This window comes from Canis aureus, chromosome 28 (genome assembly GCF_053574225.1).
Source record: "Canis aureus isolate CA01 chromosome 28, VMU_Caureus_v.1.0, whole genome shotgun sequence".
Classification (NCBI taxonomy): Eukaryota; Metazoa; Chordata; class Mammalia; order Carnivora; family Canidae; genus Canis; species Canis aureus.
The window spans coordinates 21,082,408-21,103,916 of record NC_135638.1 but is presented as its reverse complement, the minus strand read 5'-3'; the positions used below and the strand labels follow the sequence as shown (position 1 = coordinate 21,103,916).

Genomic DNA, 21,509 nt, shown 5'->3' with positions numbered 1-21,509 from the left:
TTAGGTAGTTTTATCCTTCACACTTTTCCTAATTTTCTAAATGTTCTACAAAGAGAATGCAGCTTTCAAAACGAATGGCATTTAAAAAAAAAAACCGTCTGATGGGTTCCCAGGCTATTACTTCCCAAGAAAATTGCAGTGAAAAACGGAAGAAAATAACAAGGAAAACGAGGTGGTGTGCGTTAGAAACGCTGTGTAAACATCATTTGGAAAAAAAAAAAAAAGCTCAACTGAAACACAACTTGGCGCCTTGTATTATGATTTTATTCTGCCAATTAGACTTGAGACCCATCCCCCACTCCGGTGTGTGGGCTGTGGGGTTCCTGAACTACTTGCAATGGTTAAGGATTGGAGTGTGCTTTAAGCTGCAGAAAGCATCGTGTGTGTGTGTGTGTGTGTGTGTGTGTGTGTGTGTGTGTAAATATAAGACATGCACCTATATCACTTTGTAGAGCAAATACCTTTCAACGTGGCCCTGGCCCCCAAAGACTCTTCAGGCCACTAAGCCTAGGCTTCTTGCCTCCCGGTAACCCTGGCCTCCAGAAGAATCAGAATCATAGAAGTAAAGAGAGTTCCATTTGGAAACGCGGTGACCCAAATGGGACCAGCACCCTTCCGCTGGTAAAGAACCAGTCCCAGCCCAGGGCTAAGAGGGCACCTTTAAATGAACTTTGGTACCAAACTAAAGGCGACAAAGACCACATTCTGACAGCACCCAGGGCCACTCAGGTTTCACACTGTGTTTTATTATTCATACAAAAATAAATTTATTTACATTTGCTAGTTACTGTGGTAGTGCAGCCTCGAGACCGCGGCGCATCTCCCCTGAGGGGGGTCACTAGGCACCCGGCCGCCGCCGCGGACCACCCAGCGCACTCCTCCCGCGAGCAGGGACGTGGGCGCGGGGAGGCTGCGCTGCAGAGCGAGGCCCCCAGAGCCTGGGTGGGGGAGGGCAGCTGGGGATGGTCGGGAGCCGGAGGGGCTGCAAGGAGGTGTGGAAGGAAGGAGAGGGAGGCCCGAAGGAGACCCCAGCGGGGGCGGGGGGGGCGCGCTGTGCCGGGGGTGCGGGGGTCCAGGCTCAAGTCTACACCGGGAGCTGAGTAAGAGGGTAGACAGAAGCCGGCCTGGGAAGAGGCGGGAGCCTGGGGTGCGGGGAGGGTTGGGGGTTGGAGAAAAGGGCTTGACTTCGGCCTGGAGGCAGAATCGCCCGAGCGCTCCCTGCAAACCCAGGCTAGGTGGCCTGTGGAAGCGTGCCTCCACCTCTCCCAGGGCGGAGGGTGCGTGCCCCCGCCCTGGGGGGAACAAAGCTGGCCCAGGGATGCCACTCTCCTCTCTTTGCAACCTAAAGACATGCCCCGATGTTGGTCACGCGCGAAGACTGCCGTCTTTAAAGCTAACCATCCAGAGCACGTTCTGACCACTGCCTAACATGCCTGTGCTGTGCAGAGCCGTGCCATCATACACAGCGATCTGGCTCAGTCGGGACACTAGCTCCTAGGCGTTTTGGCGCTGGGTTAGTCTACACTGTTAAAAGTCAGAGGTTGGATCTGGTTTCGAGCTGCAGAGACAGAAGGAAGCTCTTTTTGGAGAAGCAAATTGTCGTCGCCCCCGGATCCACAGCAGCCTCAGACCTCGGCGTCCTGTGATGACAGCCACGCGGCCACCCCTTCGGGCTCTGCCCCCAACACCCGCCACGTGTCGTGTTCACACAGTTCGCGTTGTGGGGGCGGGGAAGGAGAATTTAGGAGAATCCGATGGAACTTCCCCCATCCTCTGGGGGTTCTCACACTCCCTTCTCTCCGTGGCCCCCAAACACCCGCGCTTAAACAATAATCCCAGCGAGAGAGTTCGATCTAAGCGGTGGTCCCACATAATCTGTTGGCTGCGGAAACTTCTTTGGTGTCAGAGTCGGGCCGTCCTGAGACCACAAAAGGCCATGTCTGTAAAATCAAAGAGAGCGTCAGATACTGGAGAAAGTACCGTCTCAAACCGAAACCTCTCTCCTAAGCGAACCCTGGAATATCCCTGGTTTTTAGTAGCTCAGATTTTATCAGTGCTCTGGGAATTTGGGTGTCTTCTCTCTAAACTAGGACTTTAACTTTACTGAATTTTAATTGCATGAGACATGAGAGGTCTGTCCATGCTTCCTTCTGGTCTCTCAGGATGATTCCGTGAAACTTGCATGAGTTTGGGATTTTGTCTGTTTAATTCCCTTCCCCCTAAACACACACACAGGCACATCATCAGCCCTCCACTCCAAGTAGGAACTAGAATAGGTTCTTTCTCAAGCCGGGAAAGTTGGCAGGTCGGAGAGGGACTTTCCAGACAAATCCCTTTTGGGGAAACCTTTCGTATTCTGCAAGAACTTAAAAAAAAAAAAAAAAATCCAAAGGCTCTTAAGTAGAGCTCGGCCTTCCCTCCTTCCTTTCAGAAAGTAGGGCTTGTGAAATCGACTCTTTTCTCAGACTCTTAGCTGGAAAAAGTTGGGCGAGAGAGATTTGCCATTCAATCTGCAACCGGGTAGTGGATGCAGAGGGAACCCAGATTCACCCCGGACGTAAGAGACCGGCCAAGAGCTGTCACGGGGCAAAGTACCAGGTACCATGATCAGAATGAAGGAACACTGACGGGTGGAGGTTCTTCTCCAAGAAAGCGCCCTGGCCCCTCCCCTGATTGGGATACATTAAACTGGACTCGTCATCCCCCATTCCAGAACCCCCCTTTCGGGTTCCTTCCCCGCGGGCTGGCTCTGCCTGGCGCTCGGGGGCTCCCAGTGCGTCTCCCGGCCGCTCGCCCCGGGCCTCGCGTGCGGTGCTCCTACCAGGTTCACCGGGTGCACGTAGCCGTTCTCGTAGCGGTCCTCCTGCAGCAGCTGCCGCAGGTGCGCGATGTAACTGGATGCCAGCCGCAGCGTGTCCAGCTTGGAAAGCTTGGTGTCGGGGGGCACCCACGGCAGGCTGGTCTTGAGCCTCGAGAAGGCTTTGCTCAGTACGCGCATCCGCGCGCGCTCGCGGGCGTTGGCGGCGTTGCGCTGCGACTGCTTGCAGTCGGCGGCCGAGCCCTTGGGCGGGAGGGGCTTCTTGCCGCCGCCGCCCCCAGCCACGCGCGGCCGCTTCCTCCTGCAGCCCTCCGCGCCGCCCGCCGCGCCCAGCGCGCACCGCTCCTCCTCGCCTTCGGGGTCCTCCTCCTCCGCCGACGAGTTGTCACTGGGCGAGATGTAGCTGCCCTCGGCGCCGCGGAGGGGCGGCCTCTTGGGGGCGGGGGCCGGGTACCCCCGCTGCAGCCCCCGCAGCTCCATCTCCTCGGGGTCGCTCACCGAGCCGGTGGACATCACCGCGTCGCCCACGCCCACGCCCACGCGCGCCCGCCTCGCGCCCCCAGGCCGGCCTCGCGGGCTCGGCCTTCGCTCCCTCTGGCGGAGGCGGGGGCCAGGCCGAACCCCGAGCAGCACGAGAGGCCCGGGTGGGCGGCGCGGGGCCGCGGGAGCGAGGCTGCCGCCGAGCCCCGGGAGGGAGAGCGCGGCCCGGGAGTCTGCGCCCCCGCCCAGCCTCCGCGCGCACGACCGCGAGCCGCGCCTTTTGACACGACTATTTATTTGTACTCCTCGGAACAAACCACCCGGGCGAGGGAGAGGGGGTTGCAAAGGGGGGCAAGAGGTGGGGCGGGGGCGTGGAAGGGGTGGGGACCGGTTTTCTGCCCTCGGGAGCTGTTGGTGGGGGCGGGGAAGGGGAAGTCTCCGGCGGGCCGAGATTTGGGGCCCCGGGGCCGTGGGACCCTCCGATCGTCAAGCGAGGGGCCAGCGTGCGTCCTGCGAGTGCGGGGCGGGACCCTGTTCGGACCCACCCCACCCCACCCCACCCTACTTCCACCCCCAACTAGTCGTAGCGACGGCGGCGGTCGCCAGACACCTGGAAACCCCGGGACCGCGACCTCTGCTTCTCCCTCTCCCGATCTTCTTCAGCGGAACTGTTCCCCCGGCGCGTAACGCCGACTGCAGGACAGCCTCCCCAAGGCTTGCCGGACAAAAGGGTAAAAAAAAAAAAAGGCAAAACAAAGCAAACGACACTGAGCAATCCGCAGCGGTTAACCTTTATGATTTACAAAACACTTTGACTCTCTTGGTCCTTTCCGTTTTCCAACAATATCTGTGACTTAAATGTCATCTCCACTTTGCATAACTTCAAGTGAAGACGCAGAGATAGATATTTAGCTAAAAGACCCCCCAATCGCCAGGCTGTTAAGTAGAATATGGACTCGAAATGCGTGTTTGGCATCCCTGGCCCCTCGGTCTTCCAGTTGCTTGCTACACGCCTCCCCCGCCACGCACCACAAGCTGTTATATCTGCTATTTCCACCGTCTTGAGACTTTCATGCTTGATTTTGTTCTTAATACCACAATGCATAAAATAGAGGATCTTGCCCCCAACTCCTTGAGATATAGTAGGGAATCAATTACTATTTTAGATTGTGTACTGAAGAGCACACTCTTGGATGCGGAATGCTAACTCACAACAATCTTCCAAAATAAAAAGGACAAAATGGCATCCAGAATTATGGTGTCCTATACCACCCCAAAATAAACCCTCTGCCCCTTTGTTTCCTTTGGGATCCACCCAAAGGAAACAAAACAAAACCGCAGTCTCATTTTCTAACTCTTAGAACCTTTGCGATACATGGTCTGGGGATGGATACTTCACTTTGGAGGCAGACACCAGTGGCCAGCTATCGGGCGCCTGCTGTGTTCCAGTTACTGGGCTAGGCACCCTATGACTGCCCACTGAGTAATTAAAACAACAAAATAATCAAACCACAAATAGGGTAAGGTATGGTCACTCCGTTTTGCAATGAGAAAGCGGAATCTTCACACCAGTTTTCTTGTCGTTTCCCTGAAAGTTCATAGATTCCCGAACCCAGCAAAGCGCAAGGAGACAAACGTGCAGTCAGCCCAGGACAGTGGGAAGAAGCCCTGGGGCCAGCTTCCCTCCACCAGCTCAACAGAACAAATGCTCCCGGCTTCGTGCCTGAAGTGCTGCAACAGGTGGCTGGCCGGGGCTGACTTCATCATTCAGGCATCGTTCCACCTTCATCTCCAAGGCCAGGCCTCCTTCCTGGGGGATGTTTCACACAACCTCTCCGTGTCACCGTCATTCGCTGAGGTTTTCTCCCTGTATATTTTGTCATTTTGTTGAGGGATGGGGGAGGGGCTCCTTTTGGGATCAGTTGAATAAAAATATAGTTCATTTTAAGTTCTCTCCTGGCTGGGGAAAAGCAGGCAGTACTGGACAGAATGTAGAGTTCTTTAGCGGAGTGCTTGAACTTAAACTTGACTTCAGGTGTGCTGGGTGAAGGAGGGAAGTAAAAAGTGAGAAGGGGAGCAAAAAGATGTAAAAAGGAGATCTCAGGCTAGCTTTCTGCATCACCTATTGATGACTTGAATCTATCAGTATAAATACATAGTCTCACACATTAGAGGCAGGCATATAGGTTTTAAAATTCTGGGTTGTTTATACAGGTGCAGAACAAAGTCTTTCTTTAGAAAAGATTAATGGTGGGGAAAGTGCTAGATTTTCTCTAAACAGTCGCAAAAAATCTGTACCCAGCCCCAGCGCGAAGCGGGTCATGGCCAGTTTCTTTTTCTTCAAGGAACTGACTGACCCCAAAAGTTCATGCTTATTTTTTTTCATAGCTTTTTCTTTCCCTTTATCTTTTGTGTTCTTTTCTTTTTGATTCTCTATATTCCTTCTTTCCATTCTTTTTCCTTCCTCTGTATCTCTCCTCCTTCTCCCCTCCCTCCCTCTGTTCTCTTTTAAGAAAGACAGCTCTTTTCACCATTTTTCTGTTATCTTTCTTTCATTTATTTCTAATTACATTTTCATCCTTTTACTCATTTTTTTTTCAAGTTGCAGACTCCCAGTAAAGATTAGGGCATGTATCATCAAACATTTCATATTAGTATATAACTGTAGTTTGCTTTAAACGTATTTGTAATATCTTCACACTTTAACATGCTTTTGCTTTTCCTTCTCTCTCAATGCAACAGTCCCATGAGCTGAACAGTGCAAATATAATTATCTCTTTTGAGAGCCTAACTGTTTTATTGTTTTGGCAAGTTACCATACATTGCAAATGAATAATAAAGCCATTATTTTTGTATTTTTTAAAAGCATATTGAAAACAATTCCTATCTGTCCATGCTTTGCAGCCTTTTAAATTTGTAGCATGAATATACAGTTGTTTATGGTATCCATTAGTGGTCTTGACATTCCTTAGGATGTGCTTTTTAAGTATGCAATGGAAGGGTGGGTGGGCTTAAGTTACATTGTAAAACAAACATTAATACATTTAATAATGTTTTGTAATCCTGGTTTTCCTGCTTATTGGCTGTATGACCTCTGGCAATTTACTTTTTCTGAGATCCAGATTGCTGATCTATAAAATGAACTATCTGTCTTATAAGGAAGAGGAAGTATGTAAGCAGTTTTCTGGCCCAGAGCCTCATACATAGAAGAAGATCGATGAATGCTAATTAGTTGTATTATTATGAATTGTTCTGCCAAACAGCTAATAAGTATCAGGTCGGGAGCTGACCCAAGTTTTGTACCCCAGGACTTGTTCTGGGTTTTAGGTGAGACCAGGATGTGTCATTTGCTTTCGTAGCAGACTTCTGGAGTTTGAGGTACATAATCCCATCACCTGACATTCTCCATAGGTCTTGTAAGAGACCTCACTGAGGGAAAATGGACAGACCTGCATTAGAAACCTTTTTTTTCTCGAAAGTTCCCTTACCCTAAAGTCACAGCACTTCTCCAATCCTCACTTTCTCCATTTGAAAATTGGGGTAAAATTCCAAAATCAGAGTTATTGAAAGGATTAAATGAGATTGTGGTGTATGTGAAAGCACACTCAGATGTAACACAGAAAAGGCATGTAATATATTAAATATATTTTAAAATGCAATATTGAAATATTGAAAATATTTTATAATATTAAAAACAGCTTAAACCTTCTTAGGTTTTCTAAAAGGGTAGAGTGAGGTTGGTTAATAATTACAGACCATAAAAAAATAGGCCATTTCTGGCTACTGTCCCCTTCTAACCCTGCCTATAAGTACTAGGTGAGGAAGTCTGGAGTTGGGAAGGTCAGGTGGGTGTAGGCTTTAGGGAGAGCAGGGATTGCATCCACCTTCTGTGAACAGCAAGTCAAAACATTAGTAGGTAAATGCTTAAAAAATGATTGTTGTGGGAATGCATTTGAGCCATCCCCACATGACTTTCCTGGTGGTGTCTTCCCAAAGTCTCCTGATTTTCTGAGCTATCTGTTGGCTGAAGAAATTGCCCATAGCTTTGATCTACAAACACACAGTTTCCAGCTGGCCAATATGGGAGCCACTAGCCACATAGAGCTATCGAGAACTTGAAATGTGGCTAGTCATGTACAGTATTGTATAATACACACCAGATACGGAGAACAATACGAATAAGAGAATGTAAAATATCTCATTAATATGTCTTAAAAATTACATCAAACGTTGACAACATTTTGGATGTTCTGGGTTCGCAAAAATGTCATTAAAATTAATTTCGCCTTTATAATTTCGCTTTTTATAATGCGGCTAAAATTTAGAATTTAGAATTACATATGTAGCTCACATTATTTTCTTTCGGATAATATAGCGATTAACTATGCCACTGTACATTGAGTGGCCACTGTTTAACGGGGCAGGTGCTGGTGACGTCAACTCCACCCCACTCAGAAAACACGCCCTGGGCGGGGGGAGCCCGATAATGCGGGGAGCACACGTGGCATCAGGCATCCTCGCCCTCGTCCCAGTCGTCTTCGCGGCGCCTCGCCACGTGCACTCAGCCTCGGCCGACCCCGCCCCATCCTAGAACACGTGGAGAAGCACTTCCGGTGGGTCAGGCTTTCCGCCCCACTCGGTAAACGGAAGCCTTAGCCCCGGAGAAGCGCGGGGCTTGATCCCTCAGGCCGGAAGGACACCCTGGGGACATCGCCCGAGCTCCAGGCCCAGTTAACAGCCCTTCGGAGCAGCCGTACTTGGGGAGCAGGACGCCCAGGCCTCGGAGATGAAGGAGCCCGGGCTACGGCGCGGGAGTCACGTGGTGTACGTGGCGTGCAGGTCACGTGGCGTGCAGGTCACGTGGAGCGGGTCGGGTCGCTTGGAGGCGGGTTACGCTGAGAGCACCGAGTCGGGCCGGTCTCACGCCAGGCCCTGGCCGGTCTTCCTTCACCTGCACGAAGGCACGGGCCCAGCTCCGCAGCCCCAACCCCGGAGGGAAAGGAGCTCCCGGCCCTTGGACGCCGCGGCTACGAGGTCAGGCCCCTGGGGCGCAGTCGCAGTGCACGGCGGGAGTTCTCAGCTACCCTCCACCAGTGCGCCGCTGCTGGTTTAGTTTTTGAATTTTTTTTTTTTTTTGAGATTTTTTTTTTTTTTTTAATTTATTCATGAGAGAGAGAGAGGCAGAGACACAGGCAGAGGGAGAAGCAGGCTCCATGCGGGGAGCCCGATGTGAGACTGGATCCCGGGACCCCAGGATCACGCCCTGGGCGGAAGGCAGGCGCCAAACCGCTGAGCCACCCGGGCTGCCCCGCTGCTGGTTTATTTATCCAGAAGTCTCCGCGAGCTCTTTGCCACCTTGGAGCCCCGAGAGGTGTCAGCGCGTAGAGCGGCCACTGCCCGGACACATCAGGTTTGCAGCCGCTCACGGTAGAAAAGTCCGGGTAAAGAATGAAAAAGGGGACGGGGAAAGTGGTTAAGAGTCAGAAACCCGATTTTCTCTGCCATTCAAGAGGGAAGAAAAAAAAATCCTCATTGATAGTTTGACAAATAAAAATACAAGTGGCTTTGGGGGAAATTTTTTTTTTTTTTTAAGCACTCTCTGTGGATTCTAGGTAGCCAACACCAAGGTATACTGTCCCCTGCCAGTGGAACGCTGCGTGTCTCCTGCAAATGACTTTGACAACTGCATTAACGGAGTAAAACACCCCAGTTCTCAGGGAGAAAAAAAAGCCCTGTGGTGAAGTCCTGCGAAGGAGGAGGCCTGTTTGCTGAGCCCCTGAGCCTCATTGCTTTGGAGCATCCTAAAGGGTGAACTCGTCTGAGAGCAATCTTATTTTAAAAAAGAAAAAAAAAAAATCCCTTGAGACAGCCTTTCATTTTTGGGCAGAAGCTAAGGAACTTCTGTGCCAGGAGATTTTTCTTTTAGGGTTTAGCCACAGTGTTTTGGAAGTGTGAAAATATTCCATTACCAAGAACATCCCTTGAAGTACAGCGCACAGCTCTGGTCTCCAGTATGTGGTCGCAAGCCTTGTTAATTGTGGAGTTAGCCTAGGAGAGAAGAACATCCTGCCATGTGGCTCCTACTGCAACGAGTTCCCTTTGCTGTGGAAGTTAGAAGATTTCCGCATCCATCAGCTGAGTGGCCTTGAGCTGCTTGCTCACCATCTCAGAGTTGTTTCTCTATGTACAGCCACCTCCCCATGTTCAGGCACCCCTGGAAACTGTAGAGCATTGTTCAAGGTCCGTTATGTTATTTTCCCCATCTTCATTTTCTCTTTGACATTACATATATTGTCCCCATCCTCTCTCCTGCCATCCTATCCTTTTCGTACGTCCTCTCCCAATAGTGTCATTCCCCTGCTCAGAGTTGTTCTCATTTTACTAGCCCCCAACCTTCCACTCCCCGCCCCCATGTGCCTCATCCCCTATAGAACACCCAAGTGAAAACTAAATGCCTCCTGGCGCCAGAAGGAAGTTCTCATGTAATAGATACTTTGTGGTGTCAGAGAGCAGGGATTCTGTACACTTTGTCAACCAGTCCCTTAATCAACTCTGCTGTAAAAGAGGGGCCTGGCTTATTTACATACAAACTTTGTTTCCCTAAACCCCAAGCCTCTCTGACCTCCAATTCTAAAATGAGCTCTCGGAGGTGATCAGAGAACAGGGAGGTGTTTTGGGAAATGTGCCCACTGTTTCTTGATTTTCCCCCCCTCGGCTTATTTGTGCTGCTCTGCCCAATTAGCAAGGATAACGAGCCAATTAGCTTTCAGGGAAAAAAAACAAAACAAAACAAAACAAAAAAAACTACCCTGCCACATTCTTCTTTAGGTTTGATTCTCAAGCAGAACTCCTTGGTGATGTTGGAAACAACTATATAAGGTACCCTCATACCTTGTTTCATCCCCCTGCCTCCATTCCCTCTTAGACTGTCACATTCGGGCAACTTCCTTCATGGAAGACAAGGAGCAGAATTAAAAAGAGATGAAAGACTAAACTGTAAACTCAGTGGAGGCAGAGACTGTCTTGTTCACCTGGGCATCCCCAGTGTCTAGCAGCTTGTGAAGGGCACTACGTAAATACGTGGTGGTTGAAAACGTTCACAAACACAAGAACACCATCTGGCCTTCACCCATAATTAATGGGAGGTACACACTCAAACCATAATTTGCCCTTCATTTAACCAACTCAGTTTGTTCCTATGCACTCTACCCTACTATCAACACTTACAGAGACCCAATTACATTTCTCATTAGCTGAGTGGACCTCTAAGGAATATTTCCTGTTTGCAAATGGAGCTTATTTATTTGCCTGCTTTTCATGTACTATACTTGCCACAACCCCAGGGTTAATTTTAAATTATTGAAGAATTACATTTATTGTAAACATCCCAACAACAAGACTGTTTCTTATAAAAATGATATCTAGCTTTAAAGGCCATTTGTAACTTTTATTCCTGATTGGAAAAAAATCGAATTTTTATAAAGTTTCAGGGGATCAGACCTACAAAACTTCAAATTAAACTTTTTATCATAAATTAGGGAGAGAATGGAACCCTTAAAAGTTTACTGGGTAGGCAGAGAAGGAGGATTTAGAGAAAAACAGTAATCGGAGAGGTGAGAGGAAAACCAAAAGAGAATACCATCATGGAAAGCAGGGGAGGAGTTTCAGGACAGAATGTGTGGGGACTTCCAGTTGAGATGGTATGGTAAGGTCCCATTTTGAAGCTTCCCTTGTGCTCCAAACACATGGTCATCAGAGTTAAAACGTAAAAATAGAAGACTGGAAAGAGCTGTGTCCAAAAGCAAGAAAAACACCTGTGTGGACCAGGACTGAAATAGAAACTGAATGATGAGTAGGGTTGAAGCTTTTGGCAGTTCTTCAGGGTCCCCTCCAGGCAGAAGAATCCCAGAGCTGAGTACCTCTGCAGATAAGAGGAGCATAAGTGTCCCATGGGAGGAGGGAGACTATCCTGGGTGTCTGCTTAGATTAGGATGCTGGATGGAGTAGGACTCCATCTTAGTGGTTGCTGCCACTAAAGCAGCAAAGGGAAGCAGGCCTAGCCAACATATTTGCTCTGTGACTGGGTCGTTTACAGTCATTTTTGTCTCTTAATTATGGGTCACATTTTTCTGCTGCTTCACATGCCTAGACATTTTTGTTTAGATGCCAGACATTATAAATTTTGCCTGTTAGGTGCCGGATATCTGTATTCCTGTAAATGCTGTTCATCTTTGTTCTGGGATTCAGTTAAGTTACTTGGACATGGTGTAATTCTTTTTGGTCTTCCTTTTGAGATTGGTAGTAGGAATCAGATTAGCTCATTCTAGAGCCAATCATTCCCCCTACTGAGGCAGAAGTCTTAGGCCCACTCAACTCAATGTCCTGTGAACCCTGAGACTTTCCAGTCCATCTGAAGCAGGTATTGTTCCTGGCCCTGTGGGAGTATCTGGCACTGCTCCCTTTAATCTTTTTTTGGTGGTTCTTCCTTCAAGCCTCTGATTGTTTCCTCTTATGCCCTTGTCAATCAGCTGATTACTCTAGGGGGATCCTCTGCAGGTCTTTAAATTCTCTCCCTGGATGGTTCCCTACTTTCTGGAATCTGTTCTGTGAATTCTAGCTACCTTGCTCTCTGCAGTATCAGCTGTCTTCATTCAGTGATTGTGCCTGGTTTCTCCCTTTCTGCTCCTAAGCCTCTAGTCCTTTGTCGTGGCAATAGCTGGGACAGTAGCAATTTTAGGGCTTGCCTTAATAGTTTCCCATCTCTTAGGGTACACTGACCTTCACTACTTCATGCCAATGTTTCGAGAACCTCTGTTTCTTATATTTTGTTTTGTGGTTGTTGCAGATGGAAGGGTAAATCTTAACTATCTTGGCTGCAAGTGGAAGCCTTTGGAGTCACATTTAGGTGGAAACTCTTTTATTTTTGTCTTGTTCTTAATTATGAGAATTGCTTGGGTATGGTTGTATGTTGAGGAAGAGATTAAAGGTACTAAAAACTATGAGAAACAGAAGGCAATAGTGATGGGCCAAGTTCCCGGAGGAGGTGGAAAGAATAAGGGCAGAGATTGGCTTTGAAAAACAAGGAATGTGTGTCTCTCTGCGTAAAATGACATGAAAATAATGTGGGATGTGGGGCGCCTGGGTGGCGCAGTCAGTTGGGCGTTGACTCTTGGTTCTGTCTTGGGTGGTGATCTTGGTGTTGTGGGATCAAGCCCTGCATTGGGCTCCATGCTCAGTATAGAGTTGGCTTGGGACTCTCTCACCCTCTTCCTCTGCCCCACCACCCCATGCACATGTGCTCTCTCTCTCTCAAATAAATTAATGAATCTTTAAAAAAATCATAATGTGGAATGCTACTGTAGATCAGTAGAAGCCTGTAATGGGAAGTTTAAAAGGTTAGTTCCTGATGGTCTCTTTTCTCAGTAGCGTGTAAGTTCAGGTTATTAACTTCAGATAGGTTAGTAGGCATGAGGTATCCAGATTAACAAAAGTGAGAAATGTGAGAAGTAATCAATTTAGAGAATATAAGAAAGGTCTTCTAGGTGTAAGGACAATTATTTCACAGGAGTGTTAAGAGCCCCGATGGGGTTGACTGACTAGCATTTATACCCATTAACAACAGTGAAGAAATCTAGCATATGGTTGATACATGGTGGTTTCTGTTAGAAACAGTTGAATCTTGATAAGATTGCTGTTTACCTCATTGGTAATAAGAACTTGCAAGAATGAGTCATTCATGGGTTCATTAGGTTGTGATGAGGTAGAGAGGCAATTTAGGAACGTGGTGCTTAGGGGAGACTCAGAGATTTAGATGAAGCTTCTATAGTTGGAGACACATGATATATAAGAGACAAAATGAAGGCATACTTATAATTTTTTTCTTTTGGGGTTAAGTGAAGAGGGAAGGATTTGCAAAGATTCAGTAATGCTATGTTGCACAGGTTCTGAGGGTGCCATTGAAATACAGTACAATATGAAAGAATCTATGTATTTCTTATATTCTTCTATTTAGCCTTATCTATGCAAAAGACAAAAATATATAAATGCATGCATACATACATATATAAACATAAACTATTCTTCAAAATTTAGGCCACCTGCAAGTATTAGTAGATTTCTTTTCAATATATCCCATAGCCATCCCATTCTATAGATCACAGCAAATATTGGGCATTTTAAAATCAGTACTAAGTCTCTGATTTCTCAAGGCACTCACTGGCATGTGATGTAAAGTTTAATGGGGGAAGGAGATGAAGTAGGTTAGCTTGACCCCCCACAACCCTTATTTTTTATTCTGCATACTAAATTTCAATATCTCCTCACATTTTACAATTAAGGTATTGAGGTTTAGAGAGGTGAAGTCCCTCGCTGAGAATAACAGAGATAGTTGAAGGGGAACTCAGAATTCCAGAAAAAGACCTAACACACTTGTTATCATATCATGTCCCTGATGGTTAATTTTGTGTGTCAGCTTGACTATGCCACAGTACCCAGATATTGGGTCAGACATTATGCTAGATGTTTTTGTGAAGGTGGTTTCTTTGTTTGTTTGTTTGTTTTAGATGAGCTTAACATTTAAATTGGTAGACTTTGATTAAAACAGATTATCCTCTGTAATGTGAGTAGGCCTTATCCAAACAGTTGATTTTAAAACAATCAGGGAGAGTGACCTCCTCAGAGGAAGGAGTAAGTTCTACTAAGAGACTGCCTTCAGACTTGAATTCCACTTCTTGCCTCCATCTCTAGCCTGCTGGCCTACTTTGCATATATTGCTCTTGGACAAAGAATGCTAATCTGAGAAAATTTAGAAAGTAGAATAATACGCAGTGCTAAGCGCTCTGTGTTTAAATTGGGAATTTTTAAATTGTGAGTATCATAAAAAAATGAATCTCATAGTTGTTGAAATTTAGTCCTTATTTTAGATGTCATAGAAAAATTAGTCTAGCCAGGGAGGAAAATGTTCCAAGTAACTATAAAATATCAACACATTGACTTTTCATATTTTCTTTTAGTAGTATTATGCAACTTGGTTGAAAACTATACATTTTAATTAGAAATTTTTCTTCACATTGCTTGGATGGATATAACCACTGAATCTTTTCTTAGAATTATAATTCTCCTATCACAAAACTTACTCCTTACAAATATGCAATTCAGTAATTTTTAGTATATTCACAAGTTTGTGCAAACATTACCCAAAATGAAATACCATAACAATTAGCAGTCACTCCCTATATCCTAGAAACTACTAATCTTTCTGTCTCTGTGTATTTGTCTATTCTGGGCATTATTACATAAATGGAATCATTTAATTGTATTTATAAGTCATCCATGTTATAAGACGCAGACCTTTTGTGCCTGGTTTATTTCACTAAGTATGATGTTTTTCAAGGTTTATCCATGTCTTAACATATAACAGTACTTTGATTTTGTATGGCTAGATAATATTCCATTGTTTTTATTTTTTATTTTTTAAAAGATTTTATTTATTTATTCATGACAGACAGAGAGACAGAGACAGAGAGAGAGAGGAGCAGAGACACAGGCAGAAGGAGAAGCAGGCTCCATGCAGGGAGCCCGATGTGGGACTCCATCCCAGGTCTTCAGGATCAGGCCTTGGGCTGAAGGCAGTGCTAAACTGCTGAGCCATCCAGACTGCCCTCCATTGCTTTTAGATACCAAATTTTGTATAACCATTCATTAATTGATGGACATTAGTTTATTTACATTTTTTGGCTATTAGGAATAATGATGTGGAGCGCCTGGGTGGCTCAGTGGTTGAGCGTCTGCCTTTGGCTCAGGTTGTGATCCCAAGGTCCTGGGATCGAGTCCCACCTCGGGCTCCCCTCAGGGAGCCTGCTTCTCCCACTGCCTATATCTCTGCCTCTCTCTGTGTGTCTCTCATGAATGAATAAATAAAATCTTTTTTAAAAAGGGAATAATGATGCTACAAATATTTCCGTACAAGATTTTGTGTGAAGATGTCTTCAGGTTTCTTGGGTATATATCTAGGAGTAGAAATGCTGAGTCATATACTAAATCTCTATTTAATTTTTTGAGAATCTATCATATTGTATTCCAAAGCAGCTATACCATTTTATATTTACAGAAGTGATATAGAAAATTTCCAATTTCTCTACATCCTCACCAATACATTTTATTGCTTTTTGTTTTGATTATATTCATTCTAGTGGGTGTGAAGTGATGTCTCATTGTGGTTTTGATTTGCATTTCCCTAATGACTAGTGATATTCAGTATCTTATGTACTTGTTGGCCATTTCTGTATCTTCTTTGGAGAAATGTCTACTTAAGTTCTTTGTCCATTTTAAAATTAGATTGTTTAACTTCTTGTTGAATTATAAGTGTACTTTATGTATTCTGGATAAAAATATGATTTGCAAATGTTTTCTCCCATTCTGTGGGTTGTCTTTTCATGTGATAGTGTCCTTTAAAGCACAAGAGTTTTTATCTTTGACAAAGTCTAATAATCTGTTTTTTCTTTGGTTGTTTAGGCTTTTGGCATCATGTCTAGGAAATTATTATCTAATCTTTGGCCACAAAGATTTACTCCTGGGTTTTCTTCTAAGAGTTTTATAGCTTTAGCTTTAGCTTTTATGTGGTTGATTTTCAGTTATTTTTTGCATATGATATGAGGTAAGGATCTAACAACAACAACAACAACTACTACTACTACTACTGCTATTACTACTACTACTTCTCCACCTCCTTTTTGACATGTGGATGTCCACTTGTCCCAGCACCATTTGTTGAAAAGACAGTTCTTTCCCCCACTGAATTTTCTTGGTACCCTTGTCAAAAATGAGCAGACCATAAATGCAAAGGCATATGTATCTATGGATTCTCAATTTTATTCCATTGATTTATATGTCTATTCTTATAGCAATACCATGATGTCTTGATTACTGAAGCTTTATAGTAAGTTCTTAAATTGAGAATCTTTTCCAAGATTGTATTGGCTATTCTGTGTCCCTTGAATTTATATACAAATTTTATGATCAGTTTGTCAGTATTTCAAAACAGCTCAGATTTTTGTAAGAATTATATTGAATTTACAGATCAGTTTGGAAAAATATTGCCCTCTTAACAATATTAAAATCTTCTGATCCATTAACATGGAAGTCCAAAGCAGGATACAGACTACAGTAAAGCTGTTAAGTGCTGTACTGTACCTCCTCCTGCTCAAAACAAAGTTGTTTCCTAACTATACCAGTCTGCTATACTACTGTAGCAGATAGGGATACTTGATCTCATGCACATTAATAAAATTAAATTTAAAAAGAAACATGGGATGTCCCTTCATTTAGGCATTATTTACTATTTTTCAACAATACTTTGTAATTTTTGAGGCATAACTTTTACATATTATATGTTAAATTTATTCCTAAATACATATTTTTGGGTGCTACATTACATGGAATTGTTTTCTCAATTTTCTTTATGTATTGTTCATTGCTTATTTTTGCATATTAATCTTGTATGTTGCAACCTTTCTGAGTTTTAGTTCTAAGAGTTCTCTAGTAGATTCCTTAGGATTTTGTTACAAACAAGATTATTCCATCTTCAAATAGAGGTAGTTTAATTTCTTTCTGTCCAATTTGTATGACTTTTATTTCTTTTTCTTGTCTAATTGCCCTAGCAAGAGTTCCAGTATAATGTTGAATAGAAGGAATGGGAGTGTGCATTCTTCTCTTATTCCTGATCTTAGAGGAAAAGCATTCATTCTTTCACCAATAAGTACAAAGTAGGGTGGTGGTGGTGGTTGTTTTTATAGATGCCCTATATCAGATTAAGGAAATATCTTTCTGACTGGTGTGAGGTGATATCTCATTGTAGTTTTCTTTTTAAATATTTTATTTATTTATTCATAGACACACACACACACACACACACACACACACACAGAGGCAGAGACACAGGCAGAGGGAGAAGCAGGCTCCATGCAGGGAGCCCCATGTGGGACTTGATCCCGGGTCTCCAGGATCACACCCCAGGCTGCAGGCGGCGCCAAACTGCTGCGCCACAGGGGCTGCCCTCATTGTAGTTTTGATTTGTATTTCCCTGATGTTGAGTGATGTTGAGTATCTTTTATGTGTCCATTAGCCACTTATGTGTCTTCTTTGGAAAAATGTATATTCATGTCTTCTGCCCATTTTTATATTGAATTATTTTGGGGGGGAGTTTTATAAGTTTTTTATTTATTGTAGATACTGAACCTTTATCAGATATATCATTTGCCAATATTCTCTCCCATTCTGAAGCTGCCTTTTAGTTTTGTTGATTGTTTCCTTCAGAAACAATCAGAAGATTGTGTGCAGAAGATTTTTATCTTGATGAAGCCCCAAGTTTATTTTTGCATTTGTTCCCTTTGATTCAGGAGACCTATCTAGTAAGGTGTTGCTACGATTGATGTCAAAGAGGTTACTGTTTGTGTTCTCTAGGGTTTTGATGAATTCTCTCACATTTAGGCATTTCATTCACTTTTTATTTATTTTTGTGTATGGTGTAAGAAAGTGGTCCAGTTCCATTCTTTGTGTGTTGCTGTCCAGTTTTCCCAATACCATTTATTGAAGAGACTGTCTTTTTTTCATTGGATATTTTTTTCTGCCTTGTTAAAGATTAGTTGACTATATAGTTGAGGGTCCATTTCTGGGTTTTCTGTTCTGGTCCGTTGATCTATGTGTCTGTTTTTGTGCCAGCACCATACTGTCTTGATCACTACAGCTTTGTGATATAATTTGATGTCTGGAATTGTGATGCCTCCCTCCAGATTTGATTTTCTTTTTCAACATCACTTTGGTTATTTGGGGTCTTTTGTGGTGCCATACAAATTTTAGGATTGTTTTTTCTAGTTCTGTGAAAAAGCTGATGATATTTTGATAGGAATTGCATTAAATTTTTAGATTGCTTTGGGTGGTATAGACATTTTAACAATATTTGTTCTTCCGCCTGTCAGAAAAGCTGAAATTGATGCAGTAAACAACAGATGTTGGTGAGGATGTGGAGAAAAGGGAACCCTCTTATACTTTTGGTGAGAATGCAAACTGGTGCAGCCACTTTGGAAAATAGTATAGAGGTTCCTCAATAAGTTAAAAATAAAACTACCCTATGATCCAGCAATTGCATTACTAGTTATTTACCCAAAGGATACAAAAATACTGATTTGAAGGGATACATGCTCCCCAATGTTTAAAGCAGCATTATCAACAATAGCCATATTATTGAAAGAGCCCAAATGTCAATCGACTGATGAATGGATAAAGAAGATGTGGTGTGTGTGTGTGTGTGTGTGTGTACACACACAATGGGATATTGCTTAGCCATAAAAAGAAATCTTGCCATTTTCAACAGTGTGGGTGGAGCTAAGAGAGTATTACGCTTAGTGAAATAAGCCAGTCATAGAAACAGCACATGCTACCCCTCGGATCTCAACGAGGCCGGGTGATGCTCCAGAATGGGAGACAAGCCAATTTGGGAGCAGATTGGATCCAGCTTCATTCAGCATTACTACCAGTTATTTGATAACGACAGAACCCAACTAGGCACAATTTATATTGATGCATCATGCCTTACGTGGGAAGGACAGCAGTTCCAGGGGAAAGCTGCCATTGCGGAAAAGTTGTCTAGCCTTCCGTTCCAGAAAATCCAGCACAGCATCACGGCACAGGACCATCAGCCCAAGCCAGATAGCTGCATCATCAGCATGGTAGTGGGCCAGCTCAAGGCTGATGAAGACCCCATCATGGGGTTCCACCAGATGTTCCTATTAAAGAACATCAATGATGCTTGGGTTTGCACCAATGACATGTTCAGGCTTGCCCTGCACAACTCCGGCTGACTTCTTCCCAGCCAGGCACTCATGCTGTTTCCTCCTCCCTCCTCTTCCTGATAACTATTCACACTCCTCCAGATGCTCCAAGTATCATACACAATTGAGCAGGGCCGCGGTGGGAGCGAGTGCAGTGCGCTGCTACTACCAAGGTATTGTGCATGATGTTTGGATGCTAGAATAGTTGCATCTGACAGGAGAAGTTTGTGTTGTACCAGCGCATGCCTTGGAAAGACTTAAGTTATGCAAAAGGTTGTCTTTTTTTTTTTTTTTTAATCTACGGACAATTTGCTCTAGTAACCCAAAGAAGTGAAGGAGAAAGCAGCTCCCTCACCGCCCAGGTATTGACCTCCCAGATATTGATTTGTTTGGATGTTTCAATGGCTCATGATATAATAAACCCACAAAAATTTCCTTAACAACAACAACAAAAGAAACAATTACCATATGATTTCACTCATATATGGAATTTAAGAAACAAAACACATGAGCATGTGATGGGGAAGAGAGAAGCAGACCAAAAAACAGACTCTTAATCCTAGAGAACAAACCGAGGGTTTGCTGGAGGAGAGGTGGGCAGAGAGTTGGGTTAAAAGGGTAGTGAGTATCAAGAAGGGAACGTGTGATGGGCACTGGGTAGTGTGTGTTAAGTGATGAATCACTGAATTATACACCTGAAACTAATATTACATGCATGTTAACTAACTGAAACTTAAAAACTTGAAAAAAAGGAATTATCTTTCTATTCCTAGTTTGTTTACTGTGTTTATCATGAAGTGGTATTGGAAATTTACAAAATGCTTTTTCTGCATCTATTGAGATGATCAGGTGGTTTTCATACTTTATTCTACTGACAATTGATACATTACAGTAATTGACCTTGGGATGTTAAGCCAGTGCAAGGTTTTGCATTCTTGGAATAAATCCCAGTTGGTCATGATGCATAATTCTTTGTATGTGTTGCTGGACTTAGTGTACTATATTTTACTGAAGATATTTGTGTATTCATAAGAGGTTTTTTTTCCTTGTTATCTTCCTCTTTTTAGTATCAGGATAATACTAGCATGATAGAATGAGTTAGGAAGTATTCCCTCTCCTCTTCTGTGTTTTCAAAGTTTGTGAAAGATTATTATTATTTTTTAAATGTTTAGTATAATTCACCAGCACATTCATTGGCTTTTGTCTGTGGAAAATATTTTGATTATTAATTCATCCCTTGTTACAAGTCTATTGAGAAATTTTATTTCTTCTTGAGTCAGTTTTGATAGTTTGTGTTTAAATGAATTTGTCTGTTTTATCTACATTATCTAATTTGTTGGCATACAGTTATCCATAGCATTCCCTTATAATTCTTTTTTTGTTGTTGTTGTAAAGTCAGTAGTAATGTCCCTTCTTTAGTTCCTGACTTGAGTAACGTAGGTGCCATATTTTCTTTTTGGTCATTTTAGGTAAATATTTAATTTTATTGATCTTTTCTCAAAGGACCAACTTTTGATTTTGTTGACCATTATTTTATTCTCTTTTTTATTTCCACAGTAATCATTTTTTCCATCTGCTTTTATTTAGTATAGTTTATTCTCTTCTAATTTCTTAAGGTGGAATGTTAGGTTATTGGTTTGAAGTCTTTCCCCCCCGCCCCTTTTTAATATTGGCATTTACAGGCATGGTGCATAATTTTGCGTATCAGTTTAAGCTAAAAGACTCCCGGATATCTGGGAAAACATTTTTTTTCTGGACATTTCTGGCAAGGTGTCTCCAGAAGATTAATATTTGAATCAGTAAACTGCATAAAAAATAGTGCCTTCACCAACATGGACAGGCATCATCCAATCTTTTGAGGTGTGAATAAAACAAAAAGATGGAGTAAGGGCAAATCTGCTTTCTCTACTTGAGTTGAGTTATCCATCTTCTACATTTGTACATTAGCTGGTGTGGATCTTAGGCCTTCAGACTCAGACCAAATTATACCACCAGCTTTTCTGGTTCTTCCTCTTGCAGATGGCAGTTTTGGGGACTTTTCAGCCTCCCTAATCCTGTGAACCAACTCCTGTAATAAATATCCTCTTATTTATATCTTACTGGTTTTGTTTCTCTGGAGAACCCTGACTAATATAACAGATAAAAATTTTCCTCAAGCACTGTTTTAGTTGTATTCCTTAAGTTTTGGTTTATTGTGTCTTTGTGTTTTTATAAATATTATGTGTTCTGTGTATCGTACCGTATGTATAACATTTCTAAATTCCTTTGTGATTTCTTTTTTGACTGTTTTTTAAATGTATGTGTTGCTTAATTTCTAAATATTTTTGAATTTCCAAATATTCTTCTATTACTGGAGAAATACCTTCTATTACTTAAACCCTTTT

General features: G+C 43.6%; 1 protein-coding gene, 1 long non-coding RNA gene, 1 other non-coding gene and 1 pseudogene across 3 annotated transcripts; 3 read left to right on the top strand and 1 right to left on the bottom strand.

Annotated features, from left to right (window-relative positions):
- Window positions 1-725: 725 nt before the first annotated feature.
- MSC (musculin) lies at window positions 726-3,849 on the bottom strand. The gene is made up of 2 exons (XM_077876582.1): window positions 2,822-3,849; window positions 726-1,940 (listed from the first exon to the last, which is right to left on the bottom strand). Exons 1-2 carry the CDS (start codon window positions 3,329-3,331, stop codon window positions 1,854-1,856), a joined length of 597 nt encoding a protein of 198 aa, XP_077732708.1. The 5' UTR covers window positions 3,332-3,849; the 3' UTR covers window positions 726-1,853.
- Window positions 2,417-7,602, top strand: LOC144300510 (uncharacterized). Its single transcript, XR_013367174.1, has 3 exons — window positions 2,417-2,598; window positions 3,880-4,029; window positions 4,894-7,602. It is a non-coding gene; the product is annotated as an uncharacterized LOC144300510 (long non-coding RNA).
- Window positions 7,603-16,443: 8,841 nt separating this feature from the next.
- On the top strand, window positions 16,444-16,575 carry LOC144300714 (small nucleolar RNA SNORA63). The gene has a single exon (XR_013367518.1). It is a non-coding gene; the product is annotated as a small nucleolar RNA SNORA63 (small nucleolar RNA).
- A 2,165-nt stretch (window positions 16,576-18,740) lies between these two features.
- Window positions 18,741-19,495, top strand: LOC144300207 (nuclear transport factor 2 pseudogene; annotated as a pseudogene).
- Window positions 19,496-21,509: the final 2,014 nt, after the last annotated feature.